This window comes from Chiroxiphia lanceolata, chromosome 7, assembly GCF_009829145.1.
Source record: "Chiroxiphia lanceolata isolate bChiLan1 chromosome 7, bChiLan1.pri, whole genome shotgun sequence".
Taxonomy (NCBI): Eukaryota; Metazoa; Chordata; class Aves; order Passeriformes; family Pipridae; genus Chiroxiphia; species Chiroxiphia lanceolata.
In genome coordinates, this window is record NC_045643.1 from 39,780,840 (window position 1) to 39,801,675 (window position 20,836).

A 20,836-nucleotide genomic window follows, 5' to 3' on the forward strand; every position below is an offset into this window, starting at 1 on the left:
CTTTGCTATTTCTTACCTTCTGAAAGATTGTAGACTCAGTTCAGAAGTCAGAAATGTAGTGAAAATTTTAAGAAAACTTTATTTGAAAAACTGTTATTACTTCATTTCTTGAACAGAAATACCACAAAGGAAAAATAACCAATAACTTAAAAAAGTTCTTCTGGGAGCTTCCACCAGTGAAGGTTTTTTTTGAAACAGCCACAGATTAGACCAGAAATAGAACTTTTTTTCCCCAGTTGTTTCTTATACAGTTAGTTCCTTTAGCTACACAGAATTGCAAAGTGGTTTAACATTTCTGCTGAGTCTCCAGCCAGCGAGTGATGGCCATTTTTAGTGTCCTGTTTGGTGTGAGCATAAGGGAGTGGAGGGGAAGATTGGTCATGGGACTGGATCGTCTCTTATTGCTGATCCAGTGTTCCATTGCTTCCCTTTCATAGGAATAGCCATCTACAACAAAACCATCAACAGAAGCTCCTATTACAGAGGCTTGGGCACTGTGGCACTCTACAAATTTTAGATATTTAAATGTAAAAGGAAAGGAAGGAAATACAAACAGGAAAAATTGAGATTTAGAGTAAGTCCATGGTCTGTGAAAGCTCTACTGTGAATATAAACAGTTCAGGCTAGTTTCATGTTTCTATCTCTGACTGCAAAGCACCAAAGTATATTATACATGTTAAATAAGACTGTCTTTTCAGTTTGACTGATCCATAATGTTAAGTAAAAGCTCTTTAATACAAAATAGCTAACACAGCTAAAGCTTGCTGTGCCCATGACCACTGTGGGTGCCCACCTGGCTGCCCCAGCCCTGAGCTGGGCCCCTGCTGAGCCTTCACCAGCTGTCCAGTTTCAGGGCTTCGGCTCTTCAGTTGGTACCTAAACAAGGTGTTACTTAAAGAACAGAAATGTGGCCCCAGAAATCTCTCTGATGGAGATTACACTGCTCACCCTGTATTCAGTAAAGCCACTGCCAGTCCAGCAGTTAGCAAATGTCTTCATATTTTGAGCATTTTAATTCTCAGGAGTCTGATACCTCACAACTGAAGTTAATCGGTGCGTCAAAAGAACTTACACCGATCTTCTGGTGGTTGTATGCCCCTCCCCGCCCCCAGGATTAGAACTCCTAAGCAGTAGTTCTCCACAGAGTGTTTCACCTGTAGAACATCTTAAGCTCCTGGTGTAGCACAGTTCAAAGAGCTTGCTGAATTTAAAGAAGTCTCCTTCAGTACAAACTTCTAAGTGCCCTAGAGATGGTGTGCTAAGTAGTAATGAGCCTGGGTTTCCTTGGCTTTTTGCCACTGTGTGCACTTATTTTGCACTTATCAAGCCAAAAATGTAATTAGGCTTGTAATTATATTTGCAAAGGCACATTAAAAAAAAAAGGAAAAACTGTTTGATACAGTATTTTTTTCCCTATTAGAGCTGTCATTTGGCAAATTAAACATTTATCACAATTCTATTCTGTTGCAACAGCTATTTAGAATAGTTTATCGTTCTGCTAAGACAGGCCCATTTTTGTGTTCCCACACCTATCTTTATTATCAAGTAATTTTAACTGATGTCATGTAAAGACATACCTGCTGCAATGACAGGATCCTTCATAAGCTCCCTTGTTATAGGACACAGGAACTCATCAGGGACAGGAACAGAAACTGAGATCATTGTCATCTTCAGTTCTTTAATCTTCTGGAGAATTTTACTGCGCAGGCCTAGAGACTCTGAAAAATTATTTATACATGAAGCAGACAGCACAGACAGGCAGGACAAAGAGTCAGCAGCTGCTTCAGGAGACACAGCTCCATCTCACCACCCTCCAAACAAAAAACCTGCGGCCAGCCCAGCCCCAGGATGTCTCTCCTGCTGCCTAACAGGAACCTGAGTAAGGAAAACAACACAGGTAAAACCAACACAGGTGCAGCAGTGCTGCAGAGCCATGGCTGTGTGGTGATAAACTCCTACCATTTAGTTAAACTGGGATTTCAGTAGCACTGAAAATCTTGTTCATCTTGGGCAGAGAGTATTTTCCTGTTTTGTAAGTGCTTGAGCCGTGGCAGGTAGAGAACAATTCTTCAAGTCAGTTTTGTCAGGCCGTAATTTTTATACCTTTGTTGAGTCCTTTCCCCACAGAGAACTCTTTATTTTCAGCAGGTCATTGATCACATTCAGTTCTCACAGGACTTCCTAGTCAGTGTTAATTGATTGGCCTCAGCAGGTGATGCTGCAACAGAGTTTTAGGCTACTTCAATGCTAAAGACAACGTGCAGAAACTGAGGAAGCCAGGGGTCTTTCCTGGATGACAGTTCTGTCAGATTCCCAGCACCTGTTATTTCTAGAATTCAGCAAAGCTGGCTGAGACACAGAGATACTGTGATCTCATACAGACCAAGTCAACACACACACAATGGTAATGAAATAAAAAGGCATTTTGGGGGGGGGAAATCCACGTATTGAATTCCTAACTTTCTTTTATTACAACATTTCAAAGTCCTTTAAAGATTAAAAACTATTTGGATTTCCATACTCTTACCAATTTTTAATTCATTAGCAAGACCTTCCTTAGTAAGATTCAGTAGCTCCTTGCCATCAATATTATTCATTTTGAAAAGCCCAACAAAGTCTGCTAAATCTTGTGCACAGAGCCAGGCTGAAACATCATCCTCTGACCAGTCCTCAACAGCCACCTTAGATTCAGTTTCTACAGTATTTCCTTTGGAAATGAAAAAGACAGTTACAAAACAAAACAAAAACCAAAAAATCCCCAATCAAACAAAACAAACCCACAAACCCCAAAAAACAACCAATAATGAACCCCCCCAGTTCTAAGAAACAATGTCATTAATGAACTCTGGTTTTAAGTGTTCTCAGTAAATACGTTCTCCATCTAATAAAAGAAATGCTTATTAGACATTATTCTGGGGAAGAGGCATGATAATTTTTGTCTTTTTACCTATCAATTTTCAAAGTTTAGAGGAATTTAATCTCTCGGATGCCCACGTCTGTAAAATCCGAACTGAATAACTAAAAACCAGAAAAGTGGAACCATCTCACACCTCCTCAGAAAGCAGACTAAAGCGCAAACTTATTCTTGTGCTTTGAACGAGATCATATGTACCTTTGTTCCACAAATTTTGGGTGCTGATGTGTTTTGTAACAGTAGCTATCCTGGCTTTTTTTCACCTGTAACAACTGGTAAACTGTTTTTCTTGATGACAATTATGCTTGCAATTAGCATATTTTCTGGTTAACCCATCACAAATTATGCTTGTCCAAAAAGTCTTTCAGCGCTCTGGCAACAATATTCATCTCTTAAATGCTGTCCAGAGAGCAAGCAATGGCAAATATCAGAAAAGAAGATACAGCAGATTAATCAAATTAAGATACATCTAGTATATTTTTCTTTAAAAAAATAACCAAATACCTTTGTAGGCCTTCAATCAGGTCAGTTCAGAGGAAAGACCAGTAACAGGCACACAATTCTGAGGTTACACATTAACTGCAGGTAAGAATGTGGGGGGTTTGCATCTTCAGAAGGTGCTCTGAATTTAAAGAACAAATTACAAACACTTCACACACTGACCTGCAGAGGGTTGCTTAAGGTCCAGCTGCCATATGTGCACAGTTTTATCCATTGAGCCCGTGGCAAGTAAATGACTATGTGGTGCAAAAGCACAAGCTGTAACATATCTGCAAATAAAAAAAGAACACAGTGTGAAAATTCATGAGAAAAAGACTTAATTTCTTTTATTAACAGTGAAACAGAATAATCATATTGAATTCTTACCTGGTATGCTGAGACAAAGTACGAAGGGTATTGCCAGTACTCTGTAACAAAGAGTTTTTGTAATTTTAAATCTTAAAGAATAAAAAGAACATTTCTTCATTTGCATGCTTCCTCTCAAAGTAAGGAATATTGCCTCTTGAAAGGTGACACAAGTTACCTTCAGAGAAGTTACACAGCCTTGACAAAGCTGATCAGCAGTAGAGGCAAACTGCAACTTGAATTTCCTGCCTGAAGCCCCCCTGGATTCCTTGGGGCACTGCCACCCTTCCCAATCAGCCAGCACGGAACATGCAGGAGAACCGTGCCAGAAACCCCAACTGAATGAATTACATCCATATTGGCTGACTGTTCGTGGGGATAAAAACACTTCTTTTACAAATCTGGTATTAGAAATGACCAAAAGGGAAGAGATTCAAGCCACGATCCTTCAACTGGACCAGTAATTAACCACAGCAGTGGTTCTCCTATCTGGCCACTAAATATCAATAAAAACCAAATTCCTGAATTTCCACAGTTTTAATTTATGATTGAAAGATTTTCCCTCTTATGAAAGATACCTTTTTTTGACAGGTACAGACGAAGTGGGAAGATGATGAGCAGTTATTCAGAATCACTAATGGATCAGTCAGCACTCCAGTAGTTTGAGCTGCCCAACATGATCAAAGTGCCCTATTTTAGGCCGAAATCTCTCTCTGTCCCATGAAGGCTTTTTGTCCCCACTTTTCCCCACAAAATCACAGGGGATCTCTGCAGATCACCTAGTACAGACCCCCTGCTAAAGCAGGGCCACCTACAGCAGGTGTCCAGGCGGGGTTTGAGCATCTCCAGAGGAGAATCCACAACTAGAAAAGTTATTGTCCCATCTGATAAAAACCGAAGGCCACAAAAGCTGACAAACAGTATTAAGAAATACTTATGCTGTGGTTTTGTGCATCTTTTAATTTTCTGAAGCTCCAAAACTCTGGAGGACTTCTTACATACCTGTCTAAACTTTAGACTACTAAAATAACTGGACTAAAAACTGTGCAGGTATCATATTAGTGATTTTGGTGAAAAACTTTAACACTAATTTAAAAATTGTATCAATACAATAGGTATGTGCAGAGCAAGCTGAAGAAGCTTAAAATTTTTTCATCCTCCATTTTTAGCAAAATTATTTTTTTTTAATACTAGAAAGTACTAGAGGTAAATAGCACTTACAGGTGAACCACGAAGGATGTAATAACGTTACTACAGAAAATGCTTAAACTGTATGTTTTAAGGAGAAGACACTGTATTTAACATAATTTTCTTGACTTCTTTACTATGCTTCTATTTTATCTGCACTTTATATATAATTAACTAAAGAATTTCTATGATCACCATTCCCAATTTTATGTCAAATGCTACACTCCTCCTTGCTTTGGAAGCTAGGCATGTTAGGATAAACAAAAAATCCTTCTGCTTCAATATGAACATAACTTGTAAGTATGGAATTAATTGAATAATACCCTACTGCAGAGAAATCAACAAATCCTCAAAATGTAGATAAAAAGTGAGAAAAGACTGATCAATTCTCAAGAGACGCTTTTCCTTAGACAACTCCCACTCCTCCCCCCAAACGCACAGTAAACAATTTGGGATTATATAGTTTCTATTCTTCAGTATTCCTTTATGTTGATAAGACACTGCAGCAGTACTGACATTAAAAGACAACAACCCAATGAATGGTCTGTACTATGCTATACTTACAGTTTCATAGATTATGACACACTTGTCCACAGACCTTTAAAAAAAACAGACATTAAAATGAAGCAGAGAGGGAAAAAGAAACTGTTTTTCATGAAGAAAGGAGGAAAAACCTTTTGCAAACAATATAAGATCAAACATATTTTTTAACAACACCTGATGCAAAGTTTAGATATCTGTCTCCCCTCCACCAGTGCCCACCTTAAACAACACTGACCAGTGCGAAGTAAAAACCAGTCAATACGAAAACTCTGCCCTTGCATGAGAATTCCTGAGGCAAAGGATTTGCACAGTTGCTTTTGCAAATTGGCCCCCACTGTCTCTACCATCTCTACTTTATGTCTTTGCAAGCAGCATCTGTAAAGCATAGGCACAGTCTGGCTGTCTGAGATCTACTCTCAGCCCTTCTTATTTTTGAGACCTTTCCATTTGCAAAACAAGCCAGAGGAAGTTGTGTCATGCAATACATAAAATACAGCTGTGCAATCAGTACATACATATTTCATGAAATACAAATTGCACAGTTATTTACCATGGCAGCAGTATTTCCTGAAAGATTTTATGGGACAGACATTTCACTTATGACAATGTAAGTGAAAATAATCTGTACATCTAAGGGAAAATAAAATAACTCTACATCACAAACATTCATAATGATCTTCAAATACTGAAAAAGACTCCCTTAGAAAGAATATAAAGCAAAGTGTCAAAGCAAGCTATTGTCTCCTGGGGTTTGTTTAGTTTTAAGTTTATTTGCTGGCAATTGTAGTCTTTTCTTTTTCCTTTGCAAGACATCAGCCTTTCAGTTTAGGAAGTCTTTGTAAATAAAACAGTTAAAATTTAGAGTGGAACCACTGTATTTGCTACTTCAAGCTACCACTTAGTTTAGAAGTGACTAAATACCTTTCATGAGGAGAGCAGAGTAAAAGCATACAGTCACTAATATTCATAAAACCATAAGTGATTATACCCACCTTATTTATAACTTCCTCTCTCAACAGCTTGGTCCCTGAGGAAAGCCACTAGCAAGGAGCTGCTGCTGAGCATCAACCAGCCCTTTGAGTCTGACCACACAGAACCCCCTGTGCCAGCCCCCTCCCCTCACAGCTGCCTGGAACCATGGGGGTCGTGCCCACAGCCGGCAGCAGTCCCTGTTCCCACCCTGTCCCCACAGCCAGCCCTCCCCTCACACACGGCTCCTGGGGGCAGCATTCCCTGTCCCCACAGCCAGTCCTCCCCTCACACACAGCAGCATTCCCTGTCCCCACAGCCAGCCCTCCCCTCACACACAGCAGCATTCCCTGTCCCCACAGCCAGTCCTCCCCTCACACACAGCAGCATTCCCTGTCCCCACAGCCAGTCCTCCCCTCACACACAGCAGCATTCCCTGTCCCCACAGCCAGCCCTCCCCTCACACACAGCAGCATTCCCTGTCCCCACAGCCAGCCCTCCCCTCACACACGGCTCCTGGGGGCAGCATTCCCTGTTCCCACAGCCAGCCCTCCCCTCACACACGGCTCCTGGGGGCAGCATTCCCTGTTCCCACAGCCAGCCCTCCCCTCACACACGGCTCCCTCCGCCCTCCTCACTCCCCCGTGCTTTCCACAGGCACAAGGTGCTGCTTACCCCGACACCAACATCTGCCCATCATATGAAAATGCACAAGCCAGAACTGGGGCAGAATGTCCATTCAATGTGCATTTATATTTTAATTCAACACCTAAAAATACAAAAAGGAAATTATTACATATGGGCATATCTGACAAGGTACAAGACAGACTGCTTTTAGAAGCATAAAGCTCCACCAAAGATGTGACTCTGTGACATACCATCTACAAAGACCACAGAGACAACTTAATTTGAACATCTCCAACTTCCTCACTTTGTAGTCTTAGCATGTCTCACAGTGTTTTAGATATTAAATGCATATCTGTACACACACTATTCATCCTTACAGACTTTTAGATAAGAGAGATTACAAAAAAGTACCCTCTGTAGATGTTTTTGGCCATTTACCCTGTCTCTACATGGCACTTTTAGGAGGAACCATTACTCTTTTCATTTCTCCAGCAATTGGTCAAGGCCCAGGACATATTGAAACATGAAAGCAAACCTCTCCATGGCCTGGTAGATTAAGAGGTTTCAACCTATTGACCTGTTCAAAGGCCACAGTAGAATTTTTTTTAAAATCTTTACTTATACTGTTATCGATAAATAGATGGCTAAATAAAATCTATATGGGGCAGCATCATCAAGTGGTGAATGCCTCAGCTGCTCTGCTAACAGTTCAGAAAACTTTCAACTTGTGGTTAGTTTGGCTGTGAACCCAGCAGTATAATTTTGATCTTCGATTTAAACTGTCACTAAAGACTTAAGACATTGGTATATGAAAAAAACATTGCTGTACTCACCTAAGAAATCTGCAAATAAAATAAGCCAAAGCTTGATCTGATTATCTTGTCCACAAGAAGCCATCTGGAAGTATTTGAATCCATTTTCATTATCTGAAAAAACTAAAATATATTAATGGGAGTTAGAAGCACTGAAAATAAGAGCATACCAGTAAATTACATCAGCAAAAAATCACTGCAGATCTAAAATTGCTTAGAAGAAAGAAATCAGTATCATTGTTACACTGTTTCCTGAACAACTAGATAAAGACCAGAGTTGTGCTCATATTTTAAGTTTTCTTGATGGTAAATGTTTGATTCCTCTATCTACTGAGTGCACCAACATACTCTTTTTAACTTTAATTCTATGGTTATACTAATTTTCTCTACAGTTCAGTAGTTCTCAAAGTTATCACCTTGTTTATTGACCTAGTACATTCTTTGCCACTTGCCTGACCGCAGCTTTTACTAAAAATATTCACAATACTTTAAACATCAACTCTTCCCAAGGTCATTTGTATCTTGACCATCGCTAACAAAAATAACATGAAAAGAAGGATAGAAAGAACTTTTTTTTTTTTTAAATGTTCCTCCCCTGATGAGTTAAGTAACTAACCAGATACTGGATTTGAAGAAATATCACAGCAGGTAACGCCAAGATCATGTGCTTTTTCATTATACAGGCATCTCATTTTATCATCCCAAATGGTTAAATCACCACTTGATGATCCAGTGACAAAGAAATTTCCATTGGGAGAAAATGCACAAGCCACCAAAGAACCATCTTTAACATTTCCAGACCTGAAAAGCAAGAGTACACAGGACTTGAATTTAGAATAAGTACAATTCTGAAGAAGTGATCTATCAAACACCATCTGATACAACAAGCCAAACTTCTAAGTTCTGCACATCGGGACTTGGTAATACAAGGAAGAGAAACTCAACCCAGCTATGGAAAGAGATGCCAAATAAGCACTGCAGCAGGGAACACACCTGCTCTTTGACTGCAGGAGGAAAAACATGAGATGGCACCCCAAGGCACTAATTTTAACTGAGTGATAATTTTCTAACTACTTGCATGGACTTTACATTTAAAAGTAACATTCTACGGCAGGGTACATTTTAAAAGTCAAAGACAAATGCACTTCATCATAACACAGATTTACATGTATGCAAACAAGGGGAAAAAGATTCCCACAATTCCTCTGTTCTGTTTTTAAAGACAAAACAGAACACCTACTAACCCATATCATAAGCTGTAGCTGAGAAGAACACTTTGTGATTTACTTAGAGTTAATTTTGAACAACATGTACACAAGAGAAAGCAATGTGGAAAAAAAGTCTCTATTTTAACTAAGCCAAAGCACTTTGCAGAACTTATCTTTAAAGAAAATTTCTAGCAGATACAGAAGTGTGGTCAATCCTCAGGAGGGAAGTGGGGTCAACCTGACATCCTTTACCTTATCTGACAATAACCTAAAGTCAACTGAAAGTGTCTCACTCCTTTTAATGGACAGCAGATCCAGCCCAGCATGCAGAGCTGAACCTACAAGTGTAGGAAGAAAATCAACAGCCATAACCAACAGTCACACAGCAAGAAATGTCTGTCCTATTTACTCTGTCATTGTATCTTGTAGAAGCTGCTCATTCTCTTTTGCTGATAGAAGTTTTATTTACTGTGAGAGGTGTCAGACTTAATGTCACATAAGTCAATAACTCTCCCTGAGAGTCTTGCTAATCAGACCCAGGACTTTCTACAAAGCACTGACTCCCTTAATTCTATCATTAAGAACACTGTCAAATCCACTACTCCCATTTTCATATGTAGAATCCTTTTTCCTTAGTGCAGCTTTTAAAACTTTCCTTCTTTCACACAAAAAGTTGCAGATTCTGCTCTGAAAACATAACAGTAACATAAACAGCACTGTACATGTTCAGAATATGCATTTAAGACTTGTGGGCCAGATATTAGTATGGGAACTACTGAACAGAAAATAGGGACCACCAAGAAATACACATAACTTGCTCTCATGATGTTCCATCCATCACAGAGATTATTTAAATAGCATCTTACTTCACAACTTGAACAGTCAATTACAACAGCAGAGCAGACAAGGAATAAGTGGCTACCTTTGTTCTAATTACCATCCACATATTTGGTCAAGTGACATAACAGTGTGGCAAAAGGTGTTCTCTTCTTCAACATCAACACAATCAACTGTTGCAAAAGAAACAGAGGACCACAGACTGACATTAAATGGTTAACTAACATCCTCTGACACAATTCTTAAGCACCTTGATAATTTTTATGTGATATTGATCTCAGTGTTTAAAACCAGGACGTGCATTTTTCTATCTGCAATTACAAATGACAGTAAAAAAAATTCATCAGATGAAAATACATACACACATACACATCCCAAAATACATATAATTAAAGTTAAGCTGACTACTGCTGGCCAGTTAACACACTGAAATGACCTTTTAATAGCTGAAAGGGACAGGATTGGGATGTTCAAGTTCTTTCTTACTTCTCTACAATGCAAACAATGTCAGATAAACTCTTACAGTTCAGAATACTAATGACTGAAATTCCAAATTTTTCTTAAAGATAAAAATAAGAAAAAAATATGTAATCACTACTTATTTATTGTCTGAAAACAAAACAACCACTTCAGCATTTCTTTATGCATTAGAAAAACCACGGTGGCAAAAATCTATAAGAATTCTGTTTATGGACAAATTTCCAGATTTACACTATTTCAAGTAACTACAATAAATAATTTTGAAAAACTTCACAGTTCCCATCTAAATCACTGCTGTGGAAGGCAAAGACAGAGAGGCCACAAAAGCAGTAATATGTTTGACAAGGGATTACCAACACCAAACAACCTTGGCTTTCACAAATGGCTGCTCCTTCAATCCTAAGTGAAAGTTCAATTCTCTCAATCCTAACTACTTTCCAAACTTTGAAGAGTAGTTGTATAATTGCAGCTCTAAAACCTAAATAATGTCTTGCCCAAGTACAGATTACAACAACTGGCCTGAAGACTTTCCTGAAAGATAGAGATGTAGAGGAGGATTTAGAAGATTGCTCTAAGGTTCACACCTTTAACTGTGCAACATCAATAAATATAATCATCTGCTTTGTTTCAAATGCTTCTTGGAAACCCATGTCATACTTAACTCATTTAGCTCCAATAATCCTTTCTGTCACTGTTATGTCTCAAATTACATGGTTTCAGGACACCTCCATAGTTTCCAAACTCTGACTGCTGGATTACTATCACGCTTCTAAGACCTTCCTGGACTCCAAACTCCTAGTAATTAAATATTTAATTTATACCACTATGTATAATGCAATATAAAGTACACAGTACAGTCAGGCTCCATTAACTAACCATATATTATGTATCACAGTTTGCTGACTCGCTGTTTAGGAACCAGACGCAATGCAGTACACAATGCATCATGATTTCATGTTAAATCAATAAAATGAACTTTTAAAAAAAATCAGGATTTAGATGCAAGATAACTGAGTAAAAATTAAAGCTTCTTGAGTTTGCATTAACATAAGAAAAACCCAAAAGAACCAAACCAAACCAACCAAAACCAAAATCCAACAACAAAAAACCCCACCAAAAAACCCAAAAAAGACTCAGCATTTCTCCCAGTCTTAGGGTCTTCCAAGTCCTATCCCGTTCCTTCGCGATACCCATCAGCAGCGTAAGCCTGCGAGTCCCGTACACAGCACAGCACACCGCTCACATTACCCTCCTGCAGAGCAGGACGCGGCCGAGAGCCCCTGGCACTGACCTGTAGAGCTGGAGCGACTGGACGTCCCAGAGCACGAGGGTGCCGTCGGCGGCCCCCGCGAGCAGGCGGGAGCCGCGCGGGCAGAAGCGGCACACGCGGACGGGGCTGGCGCGCGGCTGCCCCAGCACCGCCAGCCGGCGGCCGTCGCGCGTGTCCCACAGCGCCGTGGTGCCGTCCGTGGAGCACGAGGCCAGCACGCGGCCCGACGGCGAGAAGCAGCAGCAGTGCACGGCGTACGTGTGGCCGCGCAGCGGAGAGTACGGCAGCTCGGCGAAGTCGCTCAGGGAATACACGCGAACGGTTTTGTCCAAGGAACACGTAGCCAAGCACGACGATGAGAAGGCGCAGTAGTTGACGTCATCACTGTGATCTGATAAACTGTGAATTAATGTTGCCATTTTCAAATAAAGAATCTGAAAAAGAGTTCAACAGTCAGACTTAACTTCCCTATTTCAGAAATGAAACACACTCCCTTAAAAAGACACATTCTCCAGGAAAAAAAAAAAAGGAAAGAAAATTCATTTGCAAAGGCAAATTTTTCATCTAAGCATCATTTAGGCATAGAATCACAGAACAGTTTGGGTTGGAAGGGACCTTAAAGCTCATCCTGTTCCACCCCCTGCCATGGGCAGGGACACCTTCCACCAGCCCAGGTTGCTCCAAGCCCCGGACACTTCCAGGGATCCAGGGACAGCCACAGTTTCTCTGGGCAACCTGTGCCAGGGCCTCCCCACCCTCCCAGGGAACAATTTCTTCCTAATCGCTAATCTAGACCTACTCACAGCTTAAATCCATTCCCCCTTCTATCACTATATGCCCTTGTAAAAAGTCCCCCTCCAGCCTTCTTCTAGAGTGTGGCTGGAGCATTTCACAGTGAAGACGCAGACAAAGAAGCCATTGAGTCCCTCAGCTTTCTCCATGTCCCAGGTAAACAGGTCTCACATTCCCTTTCAGAGAAGGCCCACATTTTCTCTAGTCTTCCTTTTATCACCAACGTACCTACAGAAGCTTTTCTTGTTGCCCTTCACATTCCTAGCTGGATTTAAATCAATCAGGACTTTAGCTTTCCCAATCTGATCCCTGACTACTCGAACAATCTTTCTGTATCCTCCTATGCTACCTGTCTTTGCTTCCATTCTCTTCCTTTTGTGTTTGAATTTGTCCAGGAGCTTCCTTCTCCTTCCTTTCACAGACAGCAACAGTAGTGATGGTAAAACATCACAGCAATAACAGCCTGAGGTTTGACAAGAGTTGACAAACATTTAAGTCAAAATGGGTGATCAGAATCTGAACCTCTCAGGAAACTGCATTTGCTGCTACACAGAACAGCAAAGGAAAATATGAACATCACGCACGTTTTCCCAGACAAGCGATTTCTGGGAAATCTCCGAAAAGGCACATCTCAACCAGTTACTCCCATGCTGCAGATCACAGCCAAGCTTCCTGAGAATAAGGAAGCATTGAGCCAAAACAAACTGCTTACACAACTCTAAAAAGATGTTTATAATGAACAAAAGCAGTAATACTATTTATATTGAGTTAACTTAAATAACAGTCTGCTGGTTTAGATAAGTGTTTGATTCTGAACAATTTCAATGCTGAGGCATCTGCAAATAAAACCATATAAATTCATACATTTTAAAAACATAAATTTATATTCACGTGTTTGTATGTATGTGGACATACAAGTATGTATATTATGCATACATGCACAGGTATGTATGTACACATACAGACACAAAGGCACATGTAAGGGCAAAATCCCTGTTCTCCTCAGGCAGTGTATGGCAGGCCAGTTTAGTTAAAGACCAAATCATTGCATACTCCCTGTTGTAGCTTCAGGATTCTCACAGTTTTACTACTATTCTCTTTAAAACCATTAGGGAGATGTAGTGTCAACCATGTCTGATCTGTAGAAAGAAAATAAACATACTTTCTTCAATTATGAGAAACTGAAGAGTCAGACAAAGCTTGACATCTAGAAAGATGAGGCTGAAAAAGCGACCTTAATGTCACTGTTATGAGACTTTCAGGAGCTTACTGCAGGAAAGCAAACCTAGGAACGAGATGTTTCAGTATCAGTAAAATGGCTGAGAGAGCGAGGAGCACCGGGAGCGTTCGTCACCAGAGAAATGTTCAGCACCACGGCATCACCTCCTCTGGCGATTACATGTTTTTTTCAAAGTCCGTAAGCCCCCAGCAGCTGCCCTCATGAAAAGCGACAGCAATTCTCGATACGGCTTACAGCCCCTTCCCTGTTACTATGGCCCACAGCCCACCCCCACACAGCCCACCGCTCTCGGGAGGCCGGCGGGGTTACCCCGAGCTCCAGTGGCGCGTGAACACCGCCTTGCCCGGCACCGCGGCCGCGGGGCACGGCCGCCCCCGGCGCTGAGGGCCCCCGGCGGCCCCCGGCCGGCGCTGAGGGCCCCCGGCGGCCCCCGGCCGGCGCTGAGGGCCCCCGGCGGCCCCCGGCCGGCGCTGAGGGCCCCCGGCGGCCCCCGGCCGGCGCTGAGGGACCCCGGCGGCCCCCGGCCGGCGCTGAGGGACCCCGGCGGCCCCCGGCCGGCGCTGAGGGACCCCGGCGGCCCCCGGCCGGCGCTGAGGGACCCCGCCCGCTCCCGGCGCCCCCGCACCTCCCGCGACGCCTCCCGCCTCGGCCGCCCCTCACTGCCCGGGGCCCTGCGCACGCGCGCTCCCCCCCGCCCTCCCGACGTGGCGCAGCCCGGGCCGGCCCGCCCCGCTCGGGGCCGCACCACGGCGCGCCGGCCGCGGGGGGAGCCGGCGTTGCGTTAGTCGCTCTGCCCGCCGCCAGCAGCGTCGGCCCTGAGGCGGCGCGGGCGTGGGTCGTGCAGCTTTCGGCCCTTCTCGCGGCTCCCCCGGGCCGCACACCCCCGCCAGCGCTGAGGCTGCGCGACGCGGGCTCTGCCGGCACCTGTGAGGAGATGGCGGCGGGCCCGGGGCTCCGGCTGCTGCCGAACCCTCAGAGCCGGGCCCCCGCCGGCTCCGCCCTGGCACCGGCACCGCGCCCGTCCCGGCGCGAAGGGAGTTGAACAAACAGCTCTCCCAGCACCTGTCAGAAATTCACACCATTGCCGCGCCACATCCAGATACACGCTCAGCAACTCATTTAAAATAAACGGTTTATCACCACACCTACTTTTTTTTCGAGGAAGATACAGTCACTTCCTCGGAGTGACCCTGTGCCCAGGAAGCATTCCCTGCTATGTAATAATCTCCCTCCCGTGTTCAGCGTGTACCATGTCGCGTTCTGTTTTACGGCACGGTATTTGACTGCACACCGTGTGATTCACTGGCTGAAACCTGTCTCACCGGCATCACCGCAGTAGCTGTTACTGCCTTCAGCTTCCCAGCTGCTGAGCTGAATTAGGATACAAGCTGAAAAAATCCAAGTATGGATGTAGTGTCGCTGGTAACCTGGCTCTGACATTTCAAAAAACTAACAGATCGAGTAGGGCAGACAAAGCATTGTCCAGTACAGAATCCGAGACTGTTTTTCATCGAAGAATTAGTTTTCGGATTTATCTAAGCAAGCTTACCATCACACATTCACAACACTGATTAATCTTCACACCTCTGGTACATGTCAGCAAACCTTTTTACTGAAGTCTTCAGAAAGGTCATGAAAAGAAAGGTGTGGAGCAGTCTGGGGGACTTCATATTAGAATGCAAAACTGCCTGACACCCAGATATGAATTTTTTATTCTACGTAATAATGGATTATTTTAACAAGACTTTAGAAAAGAAAAATATCATTGAACAAGATATTCTGGGGAGGGCAACGGAAACAAACATTTCATTAAAAAAATAGGTACTGACTGTTCTTTCTCAGTAGAGACAAGAACAATAATAGCAAGGGTGCATATAAACCAAGGCTCCAAGGCTCAAACGTGGCAGGCCTAGTTTAAAAGCAAAAAACACCCAACATTGCTTTATGAGAGAGCTATAAGTACTGGTGTTCCACAATATCCCTTTGTAATTCTTCTGTTTTCTTCAGTCAGAACAAGGATTATGACTAATGCCCTCTACAGGCCAAAAAAGGGACAAAACTTTACATGGCCAGTGGTTTTCAGACACATTATCCACGGGGTGCGTTTCCATGACACGCGACTCCCACCCTAAGGGCACTGCCACCCCAGCCCTGGGGACACCCCGAGGCCTCCCTCAGTTACTGACAGGACATTTACAGGCGGGACCTGCTCTCTGACCGCTGGCAAGGCAATCGCCTCTTTGGAACCACCATTAAAAGGCCAGGAGAATTAGATGCCCCGGAAGAACTGACTAAATGCAAGACTCCCAAGATATTAAAAAACAAAACAAAACACCTACATACAAAGGAGCTGAAGTATTAAAATTGCCAAGAAAATCTGGTTTGCAAAACAGTCTTTTATTGTATCCGTGCCACACATACTAGTGAAAAATAACACTCCTAAAAAAGGAAAAGAAAAAGAATGCTACCTTTCCACAACATTTCTTTTAAATAAAACTTCAAGTACTCTTACATTAGTACAAAAAAAAAAATCTGATCTATCTGCCCCAACAGGCCACCACAACACACAGTAGATAAAACACAGTGGTTACAAATGTCTTTTTCTGTTATTCTGTGGCAAGGCAAATGGAGGGAAATGTTTCTATGAAAAAATACTGTGTGCGTAGGAAATTGTCACAATTTTCTTCCACATGGGTACAAATGATTATACTTGAATTTGAGGCCGTGGTGGCTTGAAATTATATAACAAAATAGAAAAATGGAAAACTAATATCCCCTACACCCTGTTTCAAAGGCAGGCACTACCAAGATTAAGGAGACTCCACAGTGTTGGTAGAGGATAATTACTGTACAAGCCATAGAGCTATAATTACCTTAAGACTAAAATAAAATGCTACCATCCTCCTAAGGCATAAACAATAATGTCTGCAAACAATATGTACACATCATACATATTTAAAACAAGACTTAATATAAACAATAATGAACAGTATATACATGTCTCAATTTTTCTTCACTGTCTTGAAATACAATTTAACTACTCAAGTGATGCAGCAACATATATATAAATGTACTTGTAACTCTACAGTAAAGTTTAATTTTTAGTGCTTTCACAGCACATCAGTGTAAACAGTTTTACTTGGCTTTGTTTTATATTTTAAAACATTCCTTGTTGTATTTTCAACATTTAAAGCAATTTTCTAATTCTTCCTTTTCACAGAAAACGAAGATTCTGAATGCTGTATAATCATAAATAATTCATAAAATTAAATACATTCACTAAAAAATAAACTACAAAGTAAAAAAATGAAAAATAGATATTTATTGAAAGGGAAAAGAGAATCATTTCCCCAAGTAGAGCTCTGGTGGTTGAATATTCAGTGCGTTTTGATAAATTGCTATTGCACTATAACACCCCTTTCTTTGAAATTCTTTGGGTGTGCTTCCCTGTTCTACCTAAATTAGTTCGTTAAAACACACAAACCAATAACCAAGGGGCCATGGTTGCTGTAGGAGTGAAGCCTTTAAAACTAGTATCACAATTCTGTGATATTTTAAAGGAAAAAACCCAGTCATTAGTTACACATGTGCCTTGCACTTTCATGTAAATACAGTTCACATTGCTGGTCTCTTCAGTCCTCATTTGATGGAAAAAAAAAAAGAAAGAAAAAAGAAAAGATAAGAGTTCTGGTAGCTTCAGCTCACTTTGAAAATCTCTGTCCATTTTTTTTCAAAATATTTCCTCATGTTGTGGCCAGCCCTGCCTATGTCAGAATCGTCTTCATTGAAAGTTTCACAGTTGTCAAAAACAAGCCTGACATCAAGTGAAAATGCTTCAAGATTAGGGTACCTGGAAGAAGAAAAAGGTGAATGATTTTTGGAACATGGAGAATCAAAGGGGAAAACCACTTCAACTACATGAGAAAGAACTTTCTTAACATCAGTGAAAATTCAATGAATGTTTGACATGCTAATTATACTTTTAATTTTTAAATTCTGATTTGAATATTTACAGGAAAATGAATGTCAGTGCAAGGAAATACTCTCTCATCACTGTATTTGTTATTTTCCCCAAAAGCTTTGTAAGGTAGAATTTCATGCCTGTACTGGAAAACAAACTTGTTTAAAAACTAATTCTCCTTTCCCTTCAAAAGCTTTCTAGTTAAAACGTATGGCTGTTTTCCATTTATGTATCTATTCTTGGGCTCAGGGTCCTTTCAAAGTAAGTGATGAGTAGAGCTGCCTTTACCTAAAAGAGGAACAAATGGGCACAAAAAAAGGCTGCCCAGATAATCATGAACATTGCCTTTGCTATTCTTTTTATTACCTCAAACAATACACAGCCCAAAGAATGCTCCAATATTCACACAAATTATAAAAAAAAAAGAATAAAAATTACAAGTCTACCAACACCAATGAGCACATATAGAGCATTTAAATCTCATATTCATGGGAGAAAAAGCCTGAAGAGGCTCAGTCTTCACAGATGACAAGATGTGCCTTGGTGCTGGGGAGTCCTAGAGCACAGGGTTATGACAAGGAGGGGAGGGCTCAGAGTAATACTCTGTCTTGCTCTTTTTTAGAAGCTGTGCTGTCTAATTCTAGGACTATAAAATGATTAACCACCATTGCTGGAGTGTGGCCACAACAGAGCTGCCGAGTCACTCCACATCCACATCATTTACAGGGACTCTTAAAGCCCACACAGATGGTTCTCTCTGACATGTAATAACACTAAGATGTCGCCATGAAAAAAAGATGAGGAAGAAAAGTTTCTGCTGTTGATCATTTTGGTGCATTTGACCTGGCAGTTTTACTGTTTTTCAGCCAGTCCATAGGTTCTCCCACCTAACATGGTATTTCACTTGGTTATGGCAAAAAAAAAAAGCATATAATTAAGAATTTTTACTGTTACTGCAGATGTAACCACAGAGGTGTCAGAGCAGGCAGATCAATACAGTTTAGCGAATTTTAAAAAAAAGTACTGTATGTTAATATTATTTTTAAAACGTAAAGTAAAATTTACAGTAGGTTTACTTACTGTCCACTACTTAGCTTGTCTCTAATGGTGGAAAAGTCCATAGGTTTTTTAATAACTTTCTTATAACCAGGAACAAGTTTCAAGTTTACAGGAAGTAAGAAAGGCCAGGCATCTTCATGAGTTTCCAATTCTGAGAGAATCATGCTGAATAAAATAAGGTTTAAAACCAGTATTTTTAAGCTGTTCATACATTTACAGAGGTTTTCCATTGTTCTATAAATTCATCATGCACTGCCAAACTATTCACTTTATAAAAGGAAAGCACTTTATTCTGTGCCCTGTGAAAGGCTCAGAACAATATATATAAAGACAGACATCTTAACTGAGTAATTACAATAACATTAAGTTCTCTCTCCAGGCACCCTATGTTAAGAAGAAATTCTAATGGTCAGCATTCCAAAAGAAAAACATGGCTCTGCAACTCTGATCCTCAATGTAAACCATTCACAAACCAGTAAAAAAGGTGCTAATACTGACTTTCCAAAACTGTGACAAGGCTAAACTACACTGCTTTTGACTGACCAGCAATGGTATCACAGAAGATGATTCTTGTGCCCTCCTCCATAAAGCAAAGCCCTTTGGACACAGTGGATAATCACAGTGGATAACTGTCTTGGCTACACTTGGGAAAGTTGTCAGTACCACTGCTACTGGGGTTCATGTGTCCCATTCTTGGAAGAAGCATTATGTGTATGTATGTCTATATAAATATGACAAAGAACAGTGTCCTTGTTCCCCAGAACAGGGATAAAAAGAATCAGACATTATTTATTTCAACAAGGCTTACCCCTGACTTTAGAATTTGAAACTTTACCTGCATACAGCCAGGTCCTTGGAGTCATCTCTCTTAGGTTTCTTAACAGCAGTGCAATTTTCTTGCTTTAACTGGCTTACAGAAACATTTTCATCCATTTTTCTTTTTTTAGGGTCTGTTTTTCCTTTTTTTAAGGAGGCGCTTGTAGTTGCAGAATCTTCATCCTCTGTTTCTCCTGCTAATTTCCTGCTTCTCTTTTGTTCATTACTTTTTTTCCCTTTGATTTGAAGTTTTTTTATCTTTAGAGTTTGACCACTTGCCTACAATAGAGAGAACTTAAATAAGTAATAACCAAGAAATTACAGAAACCTCTGTTATCATTGATAGACAGCAATAAAGATCAGAAGCAAAAGCACCAAAACAAATGAAATATTTAATATTAGAGATTATTCACTTTTTGCTCTTCTCTGAAGGAAAATAAGGCTGCAGAAATTCCTGTTACTAGTGATTTAGGTTCTCAACTTGTGACAAAATAGAAAAGCCCCTGACATTCAGATTAGTAAAACAGTACCTCCTAACAAACCGAGCTGGCACCACTTTGGACAAACACATGTCTATTCCTAAAAGACTGATATAAACACATAAAATTAAAAAAATATATTTACCAAGGGTTTTTCTCTGATTTTTCTTTTAAAACAGATTCTAAGACATTGGTCTGTCAACAATGATGAAATTTGCAAGATAAATACTGAATAAATTCTAAAAGTCAAATTAAAAACTACGCTGTTGAATCAGCATGAAAATTCTGTACCTACTTACATTAAAACCCCCACAGTTTAGAACAAATAAAACTGTAGCCTTTACTGCCACTAAAATCCAAGTTATATAAAACTGTTAATCTCATCATTTAATGGCAGCCCCACACAAAACACACAGACCATTATTTCTATTGATAAAAGCACCTGTAACTGTCCCATGTATAACAGGTCACTCAGCCCAGGTCCCTTCCCCCTGCCAGGGAGTGTTACCTTTGCTATGCAGGCAGGGCAGAACCAGTCCCCATCTGGGATGGTGCTGATCTTGGGTCTGTGGCAGTAGGTGTGACAGCCTTTATCACAGCCATCACACAGGAGCAGCAGTTCCTCATTATCTCCCTTTCGACAAATTTGGCAGTACTGTAATTCATGAAAAATGGTTTTAATTCCATTTTTAAACTTTGAAACACAGGAATGGTACCTAAATTACCCTTCTCCTCCAAACACAAAAATTCACTCTCAAAATTCCTTTCATTTTACCCCAGTCAGAATCTACTGAT

General features: G+C 41.0%; 2 protein-coding genes across 24 annotated transcripts in view; both read right to left on the bottom strand.

The window, feature by feature from the left end:
* Nucleotides 1-54: 54 nt before the first annotated feature.
* Nucleotides 55-14,892, bottom strand: WDSUB1 (WD repeat, sterile alpha motif and U-box domain containing 1). Of its 10 annotated transcripts, none has more exons than XM_032692964.1 (11): nucleotides 13,259-14,071; nucleotides 11,716-12,128; nucleotides 8,516-8,700; nucleotides 7,921-8,022; nucleotides 7,136-7,229; nucleotides 5,513-5,546; nucleotides 3,782-3,822; nucleotides 3,578-3,684; nucleotides 2,528-2,707; nucleotides 1,578-1,718; nucleotides 55-447 (listed from the first exon to the last, which is right to left on the bottom strand). In XM_032692964.1, the coding sequence occupies exons 2-11, from the start codon at nucleotides 12,111-12,113 to the stop codon at nucleotides 287-289; spliced, it is 1,443 nt and encodes a 480-aa protein (XP_032548855.1). In that variant the 5' UTR covers nucleotides 12,114-12,128; nucleotides 13,259-14,071; the 3' UTR covers nucleotides 55-286. The 10 variants fall into 10 exon arrangements, with proteins under 10 accessions (XP_032548855.1, XP_032548854.1, XP_032548851.1 ...); XM_032692963.1 differs by lacking the exon at nucleotides 13,259-14,071 and adding an exon at nucleotides 14,876-14,892 and having other exon boundaries at nucleotides 243-447; XM_032692960.1 differs by lacking the exon at nucleotides 13,259-14,071 and adding an exon at nucleotides 14,789-14,807 and having other exon boundaries at nucleotides 243-447.
* A 1,210-nt stretch (nucleotides 14,893-16,102) lies between these two features.
* Nucleotides 16,103-20,836, bottom strand: part of BAZ2B (bromodomain adjacent to zinc finger domain 2B) — a 115,791-nt gene continuing 111,057 nt past the window's right edge. For all 14 annotated transcript variants that reach the window (XM_032692938.1, XM_032692951.1, XM_032692950.1 and 11 more), the window contains 4 exons: nucleotides 20,550-20,696; nucleotides 19,582-19,841; nucleotides 18,768-18,911; nucleotides 16,103-17,576 (listed from right to left, as the gene is read on the bottom strand). In XM_032692938.1, coding sequence (XP_032548829.1) covers nucleotides 17,423-17,576; nucleotides 18,768-18,911; nucleotides 19,582-19,841; nucleotides 20,550-20,696 — 705 coding nt within the window. In that variant the 3' untranslated portion in view covers nucleotides 16,103-17,422. The remainder of the gene's footprint in view (nucleotides 17,577-18,767; nucleotides 18,912-19,581; nucleotides 19,842-20,549; nucleotides 20,697-20,836) is intronic.